This window comes from Peromyscus eremicus, chromosome 2 (assembly GCF_949786415.1).
Source record: "Peromyscus eremicus chromosome 2, PerEre_H2_v1, whole genome shotgun sequence".
NCBI classification, from domain to species: Eukaryota; Metazoa; Chordata; class Mammalia; order Rodentia; family Cricetidae; genus Peromyscus; species Peromyscus eremicus.
This window is the reverse complement of record NC_081417.1, coordinates 139200481-139214274: the sequence shown is the minus strand read 5'-3', so window position 1 is coordinate 139214274 and position 13794 is coordinate 139200481. Positions and strand designations below refer to the sequence as shown.

General features: G+C 46.8%; 1 protein-coding gene across 1 annotated transcript in view; it reads left to right on the top strand.

The window, feature by feature from the left end:
* C2H1orf94 (chromosome 2 C1orf94 homolog) overlaps positions 1 to 9437 on the top strand; it is a 43342-nt gene extending 33905 nt beyond the window's left edge. Inside the window, exons 6-7 of the mRNA XM_059254991.1 lie at positions 943 to 1139; positions 9012 to 9437. Of these exons, the coding sequence (XP_059110974.1) occupies positions 943 to 1139; positions 9012 to 9087 (273 nt within the window). The 3' untranslated portion in view covers positions 9088 to 9437. The remainder of the gene's footprint in view (positions 1 to 942; positions 1140 to 9011) is intronic.
* The last annotated feature ends 4357 nt before the right edge of the window (positions 9438 to 13794 follow it).

Here is a 13794-nt window from a genome sequence, read left to right as displayed (position 1 = left end):
CCTGCTTCTGCCTCCCAAGTGCTGGGATTAAAGGCATAAGCCACCACCACCCACCAAGTGGGTTTATATTAGACATGAATATGCAGGGAGAAAGGGGGCTCTTGAGTATTGTGGCTTCTGTGGTGGAAATCCAGAAACTTTTCTAGCTTTGACAGAAACTCCCCTCAGCACACAGGAGAATCAATGTGAGGAGAGGCCTTCCAGTGTATAGGCTGTCAGTAATGGGGCCTGTTGTTCCTGATGAGCGCTCCCCATCAAGTCAGCAGATGCTGACTTCTTAGTGCTCCCCCTTCTTCCTGCCTCCTCCCTGGCCTCTCTTACTGCGTTCACTCTGCTGTCTCAGAGCTGGAGCAGTAGCAATGAATAGCATGGTGGTGCCCTTGCTTGTTGAGGGTAAGAAAGTGGGAGCCCCAGTTCTCAGGGGGCATTTGCCCAGGTATTGGCAGAAATCCTACTGAATTCCCATCTTCCCCTCAGGTTTTTGTTGCCCTGCCTCCTTTTTGGATTTTTCTTATATATTATCCAGTACTGTAGCCACTAGCCACGTGCGGCCATTTACAGGAATCGCAATTCGATAACATCCGGACTTTAGCTCCTCATTCATCCCAGCTGGATTTCAAGTGTTTGATAATCAGAGCTGGCAGTTCTGCAGCCGTCCTCACAGCCCAGACCTGTTCTTCCCTGGCAGGAGTTTCCACTGGGTGAGGTTGTCTAGGGCTCACAGTCTATTGAGGTCTGAAGGTAGAATCCAGTAATGTGAATCACAGCTGCTAGACCCTCCCCACACAGAGTAGATAGTGCTTGTCCATTTTACAGATTAGGAGTTTGAGGCTCAGATACATAAGACAGGTAAGGGGCACACAGGTTGATAAGGTAGCAGCTGGGGTTAAGGTTAGGGCTGGGGGATATTGATCATGTCCCTTTCTTCTCTCTGCCCTGCAGGTGACACCATACAACCCACAGCAGATGGGACAGCAAATTTTCCGCTCTTCCTACACCCCTCTGATGAGCTACATCCCCTTTGTCCAGCCCAACTATCCATATCCTCAGAGGACCCCTCAGAAGCTGCCTGCCAACCCCCGAGATCCTACCCCGATGGCAGGAGATGGGCCTCCATACCTCTTCCCCCAGGGATATGGGTGAGTCCTTAGCCATGGTGGGGATGGGGAGCTGATCTACATCTAGATGGCTGTAAGAGAGGGCAGATGAATGGGGTAGGCTTCATAGAGCCTTTCTTGTTATATGTGCCCAATGGTGGAGGCAGTGGGGGGGGCATGTCTTTGTACCTGTGCCCAATGTCTCTGAGGACTTGGAGGGAACACCTGTGGAGGTGTGCCTGGGCTGGGATCTAGGAGGAGCCTTTTGAAGGTACTTTGCAGACTGCCACCTACAGGCCAGTTGTAGAACTACAGCTGCCCAATCAGAAGCAAGCGGGCTCTCTATTCACTGCACCGGTGTTGCAAGTGGCTCATGATGCTCTCTCATTATCATTGGATGATTTGCAAAGAATGTGGTTAGCTAATCTGTATATGACTCCTATCCACTTCCTGATGCATCTGGAGTCCTTGCCGGGCTAATCTTTCAAGAATCCCCCTCTAGACTTCTGACAGGTCTAGGTGAAGGGTCTTCCACAGCTTATCCACTGAAGCCCTATCCCCAACCCCAATCAGTAGAAAAGTCTGGTATTTCCTGGGTTTGTATGAGGGGCTCAGCTGCAAACTCCCAACACAAACTGGGCCTTTAGGATAAAAATTCCTCTTGGATTGTGCAGGGTGTGGAGTTACAAAGTTGTGCTTGTTTTAACATAATTAACAAGTAGCTACTCACTCCAACAAACCAAATGCTTAGCTGATATTGGTGACCCAAGCCAGGAGGCACAGTACCACCCCTGTGGACCTCAGAATCCTAGGCAGATCGTGAGGCATGCATGTTCCACTTGGAAAAACTCGGGTTCTAAGTGAGGATCAAACTCTCTAGGGTGACATTGATTCCTGCCCTCCCCACTCTGTCCAGCAGACACCCTTCTCCCACTTGACCCACTGCACGACCCCAGACTCTCACCCTTTGAATCTTGCATCTCCCTTAATATCTTGTGGAAAAGGATCAATGTTTCAAAAAGGTTTTGATAGTCAGATCTGTTTGGGGGGAAACTGTGAGAAACAAAGACAAGCAGATTTCTTAACAGTTTGAACTCTCAGATCATTTAATTGCCTGGGGTGCTCAGAGAATGTTCAAGAGGTGATCGATGGTAGTATTTGAATATGATACCCATGACTTCTTTTTATGTCTTTCCTTTCTCCCCTCCTCCCCCTCCTCCTTCCCTCCCTTTTATTTTGTAGAGCACACAGCATGGCACGTTGAACCTCCACCATGATCATCATGCACATTAGAGAGTACTGAGTTAATTCATGGAGTTACTGTGAACTTAGCCTATAGGGAACTCATAGATAATAAGATGTATTTCTTCCCTTCAAAAAGCAGAGGGCTGGGGCCTGCAGACATGGCCCAGCTTACTGTTCGTGCAGAGGACCCAGGTTTGGTTCCCAGCACTCAGCAATCGGCAGCTCCCAATCACCTGTAACTCTAGTTCCAGGGGATTGAATACCCTCTTCTAGCCTCTCTAGGCACCCCCACACATATGATATATATAAACCGATGCAGACACACGTACATACGTACACATTAAGAAACAAATGAGGACTGCCAGGACTGGACGGCACCTGCTCTGGTACAATGAAAATGAAGTGGCCCCAGGCCAGAGGCGGGATCTCTGATGGCTCAGAGGAGATCCGAGCCAGTGGCTAGAGGAGGCAATCTAGGCGGGGGAGTCAGGCCCTGCACTGGGAAGGGGCAAGGCAATCACTGAAATGCCCCCTTGAGCAAGTGACTTACTGCTGAACTGTCCCTGAAGCCCAGAAGGGGCAAGGCAAACTGGAGGCCTGGCGACGGAGGCGTATATGGTTTGAAGTGTTAGATTTGTGCCTGGAAAAGGTGGAAAATAGGATTGGAAAGGGAGGTTGGGGATGGATTACTAAAGGCTTTTGGCTGCTAGGCCTGGGGATCTAATAAGGACCTGTGCACATCAGAGTGAACACACAGGCCTAGGGGAGAGAACAGGAGACGAAGTATAGTCTGGAAGTCTCAACAGGAGGTTATCTATTACCTTCCTGGAGGTGAGAGTGAATGGGGCTGCCGAGGGACACAGAGAACCACCCCTCAGCTGGCAGTCACCCCAGTGTTACCGCCCATGACTCCTCACAGGGACAAACTGGAATGCTGGCTGTCCAGAGAGCCAGGGGAGTTGTTAGCACAAGGGGCAGAGGCCTGGTGTCTATGTGTCTTTGGGGAGACAAGGGGAGGGGGAAGAGGAACAGGAAGGGGCGGTTCAAGAAGTAGGCACAGACTGAGAAGAGTGGGAGACCCTGGAGACAAAGAAGAGCGGTGAATAACGAGAGGTGGTGAATGGGGGCGATGGTGCCTCAAGAGCTGGGGAAACCAGGAGGATGAGGTCAGAAACAGGTGCTAGCCTGGATCCCTAGAGAGGATGGTTTGTTCATTTGTCAAAACAAACAAGCAAACAAAAAATGAATGAGTGTAGCTAGAGTTTTCCTGCCTGACCCACAGTCAGGACAAATCTTTGTCACCCGCCAGTCCCGAAGCCGCTCAGACCCGACCAAGTAAACACAGACACTTATATTGGTTACAAACTGTATGGCCGTGGCAGGCTTCTTGCTAACTATTCTTATAGCTTAAATTAATCCATTTCCATAAATCTATACCTTGCCATGTGGCTCATGGCTTACCGGTGTCTTCACATGCGGCTTGTCATGGTGGCGGCTGGCAGTGTCTGCCTCTCAGCCTTCCACTTCCCAGAATTCTTCTCCTTGTCCCGCCTATACTTCCTGCCTAGCCAATGGCCAATCAGTGATTTATTTACTGACCAATCAGCAACATACTTGACATACAGACCATCCCACAGCAAATGAGGGAGCTGGGAGATGGCTCAGTCAGTAATGCTCACTCTGTGACAACCTGATGCTGATCCCCAGAATTTGCATAGGAATCTGGGCATGGTGGCACAACACACTTGTGATCCCAGGGCTGTGGAGGCAGAGACAGGAGGATCCCTGGAGCTCACTGGCTAGCTAGCTTAGTCTGATGGGTGATTTACAGTCCCATTAAGAGAATCTCAAAAACCATGGTAGATAGCTTCTGAGGAAAGACTCCCAAAGTTAACTTCTAGTCTCCATATACAGCATGTACATGCATTTACACACACTCACATACACACACACAAACACACATGCATATGCATACATTTAAATCTTATTGATTTCTGGGCTTGTGACACATGCCTGTAATACCAATGCTTAGGAAATGAATTGGGAAGATACTGAGTTTGAGGCCAACCTGGGCTACATGGTGAGATCCTGTCTCAAACAAAACAAAATAAACTGGCTAGAGCAATTCCTGTGCCTGGCACTGTCCAAGGCAATGTGAACTGGAGTGAACAAGACACACAAAGACCTTTCTTCTCTCACAGTCTCACAGTCTGAGGGGACGGGGACGGGGTGGGGGGGGGGCAGAGATAAGATGCAAACGTGTCATCAGAGGCCCAAAGGATGAGATGGCTTCAACTCTTCTTCTTCTCCTTCTTCTCCTTCTTCTTCTTCTTCTTCTTCTTCTTCTTCTTCTTCTTCTTCTTCTTCTTCTTCTTCTTCTTCTTCTCCTTCTCCTCCTCCTCCTCCTCCTCCTTCTCCTCCTCCTCCTCCTCCTTCCTCTTCCTCCTCTTCTTCTTGCTTATTGCTTCTGCTTCTTTTTCTGTTATTCTGCTTCTTCTTTTCTTCTTCTCCTCCCCATCCTCCTTCCCCCTTCTTCTCCTTCCTTAAACAAGGTCTCACTATGCTACCTAGAGCTGGCTTTGAATTCATAGCCATCATCCTGTCTCTCACATGCATTATGTGTGCCGGGAGTAAGTCATGAACCACCATTCCTGGGAAGGAAGACTTCCCGAACCATTGTCATGCATGTGTATGAGAGACAAGCACTCTACCCAGAAGGATTAGACATACGAAGGCCCCCTGAGTGACTGGAGTGTGAGGGGATGGTGAGAGTGGGTGGAATAGAAATCAGAGATGCAGGACTGGACAGGTCAGGACTGGTCAGCATGGTAAGTGTTTTGTGAATAGCAGAATGTCATGGAGATCTTTGAACTGTGGAAGAGCATGCTCTCGTTTCCTGTATAGAGCAGATCATGTTGGCCAAGGTTTGAAGAATGGGCAATGGGAGTGAGGTCTGATGCAGGGGTCAACCCTGGAGTCTTCAATGCTGCTCATGAAACAGATGCTGATGATGTAGAGGAGGGTGGTTCCTGTGAGAAAACGGACATGTGAACCGATCTAGGATGTTCATTTTTTTGGCAGAACCAGTGGGATTTGGCCATGGTTGTGTATGGAATGAGGATGAGGGAAGAGGGCAGACAGGTTTGGGGGCGAGCACAAGTCCCAGGCTTCTGCTCTGTGCACTAGATGAGTGACAGTGGCCAATGCTTAGGTCGCAATGACCAAAGCAAGGCTGTTTATAAAGGGTTCAGTCTTGGACACTGAACTTACTTGTCAATGTCAGTTACTTTCTCTCAGTGTGAGAAAACATCATGGCCAGAAGCAACTTAGAGAAGGAAGAGACCCTTTGAACTTAGGGTTCCAGAGGGATACAGGTCCATTTTGGAAGGGAGGCATGGCAACAAACAGCAGGCATGGAGGCAGGAACGGGAAGCTGAGAGCTCACATGTTGAACCACAGCATGAATCAGAGAGCAAACCAGATGTCAGGAGAGGCCTTACACTCCCAAAGCCCCGCCCCTCAGTAAAATAGTTCTTTAAACTCCCCAAACAGTGCCACCAACTGGAGACTGAGTGTTCAAATGCCTGAGAATACGGGTGGAGGCATGTCTCATTCAAATCATCACAGATAGATGAGCAGAACTATTGGTAGACAGGTGGATACAGGAACCTGGAGCTTGGGGGCAAGGTTAGGGCTAGCAATGAATTTGGGGATCATTAGAATATAGATGACAAATGAAGCTTGGAATAAGACGAATCGCTAGGGAGTGCACACGTATAGAGGAGACCTAAGGACTCAACCCTGGAGCCTCCAGAAGATGGAGGGGCTGGAAGGGGAAAAGGGGCCTGGAAAAGATCTAGGAAGCAGCTTCTAGTGAGGGGTGTGTGTGTGTGTGTGTGTGTGTGTGTGTGTGTGTGTGTGTACCATGGGGGAGTCAGGAAAAGAATGGAAGTCATGTGTAGAAAGTGATTCTGCAGAAGAGCACTTGGGCACCAGGATCAGAGTGGGGAAAGGAGAGCTGGGGGCTACGGGAGCCAACATGGGGAATTCTGGGTAGTAGAGCTGTTGAGAAAGTTATGCAACTGAGGCTGGATCAGGCAAGGGAAGATGTATGCATGGCCATTGGTGGATAGTTTGGTCTGGAAGACAGGTATGGTCATCAGAAGCAGAGGAAGCAAGAGGTAAGAGGGAATGAAGTGAGACAGACAGGAGCAAGGGCCCTACGTTCTCAGAAGAGGAGGAGGAAAGCGCTTCAGTCCCTCTGCCCAGTTTATTTGCATACCCCATCAGGAATGACAACTGTACAATTATCCTCCAAGCAATAAAATAATAAGTTGGAGCGTTTACTGGGGCATGAGTAATACTTGCTCTGGAAACAGTATTCTATCAGCTGCCCCAAGTAAATCAGGATGCACAATCTAGGACAGTGGTTCTCAACCTGTGGGTCATGATCCCTTTGAGGGTTGAATGACCCTTTCACAGGGGTCGCCTAAGATCATCAGAAAACACAGATATTTACATTATGACTCATAACAGTAGCAAAATTACAGTTACAAAGTAGAAATGAAAATAATCTTATGGAAGCAAGAGGTGAGAGGGGATGAAGTAGGGTAGACAGGAGCAAGAATCCCATGTTATCAAAAGAGGAGGAAGAAAGCCCTTCAGTCCCTCTGTGGGTGGGGGTCATCACAACATGAGGAACTGTATTAAAGGGTTGCGGCGTTAGGAAGGTTGAGAGCCACTGCTAGGAGCTGATGTAGCTCCTCCTCCCTCCTCCCCTCCCTCTTCCCTCTCCTGCAGGAAGCATCCCTTGGTAGTTTTAGTCCATACACACTGCTCCTCCTCCTGGCCCTCCAGTGTTCACGCTGTCTGGACCCTTGGCAGTTGATCTGATTACAAGTGATCTACCCAGAGAAGCTAGGGACGTGGGGTGCAGTGATCGAATATGAGGGACAACATGGTTAATTTGTTACTGACAGTCTTTGTTACTGTTTCAGCTTTTACTTTGTAAATCAGATCAAAATCCAGGGCATCTTAATAACATCACTTCTTTTCTTCCAGTGCTGGGGATTAAACCCAGGGCCTTCCACCTGCTGGGCAAACACTCTGCCACTGAGGCACACCTCAGCCCTTGCTTCTATGAGGCAGGGTCTAGTGAGACTGAATGGGCCTCAAATTTATGATCTTCCTGAATCCACCTCCCAAGTGCTAGGTTAATAGGCACACACTGTACTACCATTGCTTCCAATCATTTATAATCCAGAATGCTTTTCTCTATTTTTGTTTTTCACCTTATAGGTATGTGTGTTTTGTCTGCATATATGTCTGTGTACTGTGTATGTACAATTCCCAAGACGGTCAGAAGAGGGTGCCAGATCCCCTGGGACTGGAGTTACAGATGGTTGTGAGCCATCATGTAGGTGCTGAGAATCGGATCTGGATCCTCTGGAAGAGCATCCAAATGCTCTTAACTGCTGAGCCATCTCTTCAGGCCCTTCAGTATGGTTTTTAAGAGAGGAAAAGATATGTGTTTTCCATAGGCAATTTGCCTGTTAGGGATGTGTTTGCAGGCCCTGGGTTGGGTGCTGAGCATGGAGTAGTGAGCAGCCAGGTACTATCGCTGCTGTCCTGGAACTTATTTTAGAGAAAAGGAAATGAAATACCGTGGCTGGTCCACAGACCATTGCAACTAGGGAGCTGCAGATGTTGTAAGCAGCTGAAGCCGTTACACACTCACCGTAGTGTGCATCCATCGCCCCCTCCCTCCCCCAATGCTCACACTTGTTGTCTCTCCATTTTATGGGAGAATGTCTTGAAGGTGACTCTCTTTTGTAATATGCATCTGCCCGGCTGAAAAGTGAGAATCCCTGGATTACACTAAATCTGGCCGTTTGCTCTGAGGCAATTTGTATTAAGCTCTATTTCCATTTTGAAGTATGATAGGAGATGGGTGAGGCCATTGCAGTAAGTCCCATCTGAAGAGGTCAGGGGAAGCTCCATGGAGGAGATGACCTTTGAACTCTGTTTTGAAGTGTGCATACAAGTGTGCTAAGTAAAGAAATCAGGGAGGTGTGTGGGTTTCTGCTCTTCGAAGCAGAGGCACATATCATCTCTGCTCTTTCTTCCCTGAGGGTCGAGTAACATGGCGGGCACTCACACAGTGGTATCTCAGGGTTACTTCTCTGAGGTGTGTTGAGGTAATGGGGCTGAGAGGGGAAGCTCCATGGAGGGGAAGTTGTGCTGGTGCTGGCTGGGATCAGATGCTGGGACGGGCTCTGTTCTCTGCGAAGTTGTGGGCTTCCCTAATGCATTTGCCCCTGTAAGGTAGCTAGATGCTCACAGGCCTATAGATGAGGTGCTCAGATCCAGGGACCTTCATTCTTTGTGGCCTCTCCATGGAGACAGCGTGGACCCTAGACATCATCCTTACATGCTCCCAGTAGCTCCCTGCAGCAACATAGTAAAGGATACAGCTCTTTATTGTCCTTTAACTGTGTTTGTGTTTGACTTGCCCAGAGCCAAAGTCTTGTATGATACTAAAGCTTTTAGCCTCCAAGCTCATCCCAGCTTCCCAACCTTTGACAGCCACAAAATCAATAGATTATTTTCTTCCAGTCTCTCCAGAAGAGTAGAGACTTTGTCGCTATATCTATCTCCCCTCTCTTCCAGATTCAACTCGGCATCCAGCGGCCCCCTGATGAACAGCCCCTATTTTTCCTCCAGTGGGAATGGAATACGCTTTTAGACTTCTTTCTCTCTCCCCACCTCTCTTTGCCCTTGGATGAGGGCTAAAGATTCTGGAATACTGGATTCTGCAACAGCTTGGTGTGAAGTTTGGAAAGCCAAGGTTCCAACCAGGTGGCCGACAGAAAACAGCAAGACCAGACTCATCTACTGACCAACACTCACCTGCATAGCTCCCCCTCACATGTAGCACACACCACAGACACACCCTCCTCTTCATAAGACCACACAGGCACCTCTATTTAGCTAACATGACTGGTTTTTGTTTTTGTTGTTGTTGGTAAGATAGAAAGTAAGACACTTAATTTAGAATGTTTATATTTTATGATAAAACTAAGAGCTGCTTGAAAATGCTTGTGCCCATTCATTTATTTTGCTATGACTTATGAAAGCTTTGCTGCTCATTTTCTTCCCATGAGTCTTGGCGTTTCATCAGACACAGACTGGGGTCTTGGGAAGGTTGCTATCTACACGTGGAAACTCAGGGGTCAAAATCTTGAACACTTACCTCTTTTCTCCTGTGATTCAGTTACTCCCCAACATCCCAAATTCCGCATTTCTACAATGGGCATTATACACTGTAGCTGAAAGTTTTCCTTTGTCCCACAGCCTGGTCTGCAGGCACTCAGACCCAAGTAAACACACACAGGCTTGTATTAATTATAACTGCATGGCCGTGGCTCAAGCCTTTTGCTAGCTAACTCTTATATCTTAAATTAGTCCATAACTATTATTCTATGTATCACCACATGTTCTGTGGCTTTACCTGTGTCCCATTACATGTTGCTCCTTGGGTGACTCACTGGTGTCTCTCCCCGCCTTTTTCCTGTCTCTCTCTTTGAATTTCCCACCTGCCTCTAAGCTGCCTTGCCATAGGCCAACGGCTTTATTTATCAACCAATCAGAGCAACACATATTCACAGCGTACAGAAAGACATTCCCCCGTCAATATAGGAATATTCTCCTCTATGGCCTGTCCCAGGTAGAAGTTTTATAGAAAGTCTCTCTTGGACACAGTATTGGCATAGGACACGATTTCAAAATGAATCTTAAGGGCTGATAAGATGGCTCAGCTAGTCAAGGCACTTGTTTTCAAGCTTGATGACCTGAGTTCGATCCATGGGACCCAGTTAGTAGAAGGAGAAAACTGACTCCTAGAAGTTGTCCTCTGATCTTCATGCATATGTGCACATACGTACACACATATGCACACACACACACACACACACACACACACACACACTCATATACTAAAATAAATGGAACAAAAATCAATCTGAAATGTGACAAACTCTATTCAGTGATGATGCACTGGTGTCAGCCTAGAGGTCATTCTCAACACTGTACCTAATGACACTGTTCTTGACTCTGTCTTGTCCAACTCTGACCAATGACCTGAAGGACAACACCAAGACAAGGTAACATCTATGGAGAATGCACTATGGAAATAGGAGACAGTGTGAATTGGTTCTCTAGGTCTACATCCATGGGCAGGCATCACTAATCAACTGTAGGATTTTATGCCCTTGAGAGCTGAAGAATCATTTTTCTGATGGTGCTGCTAGCAGCTATTACCAACCAGAGTTGGTCTGTGAAGTAAAACCATAGGCTATCCTTTTAATGCTTGTTATCAAGATGAAATTAAACAGGGGTTGTTCGTCCATGCACATAGATGGACCACCACTATTGCCTCCATATTGCTCTTTTATCAGCAGTGTTGGGTATCTGGGAGCTGAACTCTACAATGAGAGCCAGGTCTGAGGAACATTAGACACTACACTCTAGTCCTACACGCAATGACAGGCCTCTGCCTGTCTGAAAGGCATCAGTGTCTTGGAATGGGCTTAAGCCACAAGAAGTATTTCTCTTGATCTCATAGAATGATGTCACCAGACTCATTGACCTTTTCCTTTGGATTCTGGAAAAGTAACTTCTCCTCCAGTTTCCCTTAAGACTGATACCTTATCTTTCTCTGTGGTCTAAATTGGGAGTTCCTGTTACTCATTAGGCCTCCGCTTCTCATATTGTTTTTTCTTGCTGTGCTTGGTTAACAGGCTGCCCCCCCCCCATATTAATTACCTTCCTGGTTTCTGAAACAAAGTATCAGACCAAAGCAACGTAAGGAAGGAAGGATTTATTTCTGCGTACAGCTCAAGCAGTTCATCACGATGGGGAAGGCCTGACAGTAGGAGCCTGAGGCCGCTGGTTCCATGGCACCTGCAGTCAGGAAGTTGGGAGTGATGAATGCTGGTGCTCAGCTGGCTTCCTCCTTTTATGCAGCCTGCGAACCAGGCTCATGAAATGTTGGTCCCCTCTCCAATGCCCTTCATCTAGAGAATTCTTTCAAGACATGCCCCGAAAGTTATTTCCAAGGCAAGTTGACAATGTAAACTATCACAGCCTCTAAGAGTGTTTTACTTATAGCTTGACTATAGTTCATCACCCTCCCTTTATCTCAGCCTGTTGAGAGGCAGAGAGAGAGAGAGAGAGAGAGAGAGAGAGAGAGAGAGAGAGAGAGAGAGAGAGGCAGAGGCAGAGACAGAGACAGAAAGACAGAGAAGATGGGCTTACCCCTGATCAGATCCAGTTTCTTAGAAACTTCTCAACTTTGACATTGGCAGAGAACTTACCCCCTCTGGACCTGAGTCCAATTATTGGTAATGGCAAGAGTTGTGCAGATTAAAAGACGATGTAGACTCAAGGCAGACTTAATGTCTACTCAGTGTAGACTGTGGTATAAGATGGGGGTAATAAAGACATTTCCGCCCTACTCCTGAAACTTTCTCCCAAATAACAAGAAAAATCTCCATAGTTAATAAGAGCAGGGGAAGTTATAACCCTGCTGCCCCAGCGTCATTTCTGGTGCTGTGATAAAACACCCTGACCAAAAACAACCTAGGGAAGGAAGAATTTGTTTGGTATTCAATTCCATGTTATAGTCCATTGTAGGGCAGTCAAGGCAGGAACTTAAAGCCTCACTGCAGAGTCAAGATCAGAGAGAAATGAATGTATCCACTGCCTGCTTGCTTCTAGATTTCTTCAGTTATATAGTCAGAACCCCCTCTGTGTAGGGAATGGTACTACCCACAGTGGGCTAGGTCTTCCCACTACAACAACCAAGACAGTTCCCCACAGACCAACTTGATGTTGATGACTTCTCATGAAGACTGACTTCCAAGGTGATTGTAGGTTATGTCAAGGCCACAGTTTAAAAGTATCCAGCACATCCAACCTATACATAAGGCCGAAGTGTGACAGAGGAATGGGAAATGCCTTGGAAGGACAGATCACGCAGGAATGATGGAAGGATCTATGACAAGAAGAACGCTGCACTTTCAGAGTTCCAAAGTCTACTGAACTTGAGGTCCCACTCTGGAACATGGACTGGAAACTGATGAAAGCAGGGGGTCAGCACTGTAAGCAGCTTCTGTCCTGACCTCACAAACTCCACAGGCAGTTGTATGGAAGACAGAGATATTGTCTCGGGGGAAACTTAGAGGCCGTACATCAAGGTTGTGGAGTTGAGCGCCTAGATGGAAAACTGGGATTAAGAGGAATATACATGCATACCCTGAGGCAGCAACCAGGCTGTGACAGAGAAGCAAGAGTTTGAAGGCTCTAAAGAATTGCTCAGAGGCCTTTGGAAATCAGCCAATACTGAATGTCCTTTTGTAAATAGCTCCTAAACAGTATTAGGACCTGATAGTTATTAGAAATAGATATTCCCCAATAAGAAACATCAAGATGAAACTAAAAAAAAATTAAAAAAAGAAAAAGAAAAAAAGAAAGGAAAAAGTTGGGCAGTGGTGGCGCACACCTTTAATTCTAGCATTTGGGAGACAGAGGCAGGTGGATCTCTGAATTCGAGGCCAGCCTGTTCTACAGAGTGAGTTCTAGGACAGCCAGAGCTACATAGAAAAACCCTGTCTCTGGAAAAAAATGAAAGGAAGAAAAACAGATAAAAAATTTCTAAAGGCAATGAGAGAAATCAGTAATATTTATATTTACTTATATTTATAAAGGATAATTTTTTTCTACAACCATATTTTAAATGACTAAAAACAAGAAAAAGTAATTTTTGGAGTCTTTTCCCCCTTTTTCCTTGTTATTAAAGATTTTTTCCTGTGAAGGAGTTGAAAAGTTAATATCAGATCAGGAGAATAAGCAAGAAAACGGGGTGACCTCCAATAGACAGAAGAGAGGACAAGCGAGGTGAGTCCAGGACCCGGATGTTCATGCAGCTGGAGTTCAGGCTCCAGTGAAAGCAAGGAGGTGGGTCCTGAGGCACTGTCCCCAACAGAATGCCCAATCTACTGCTTCAAGAGGTGAGTGGAGGAGACTTACACCAAGGCATAACCTTAGGAAATTTCAGAGAAGCAGGGATAAAGGTGGGATGCTGAAAATCCCAGAAAGACCTTGAGCAACAGTGTTCAAGAACTGGATAGCACCCTGAGTTTTCTCAACAGTAACACCAGAGCCAGGAATATCCATTGGCGTAGTCATAACATCGACTGGAAATGGTCTTCAATCTGGGATTCCAATCCTGGATGCTAACTGATGAAGGTAAAAATGAATATGCTTTCAGATGTGCAAAGTACCTAGAAGTTTATCATCCCCCTGCATCTCTGCCAGGAAGGTGGAGATGGGTGGGTGAAAATTGGTCCTCTAAGACAAGGGGACCAACCTAGGAAGAAGAGATGGTATTCAG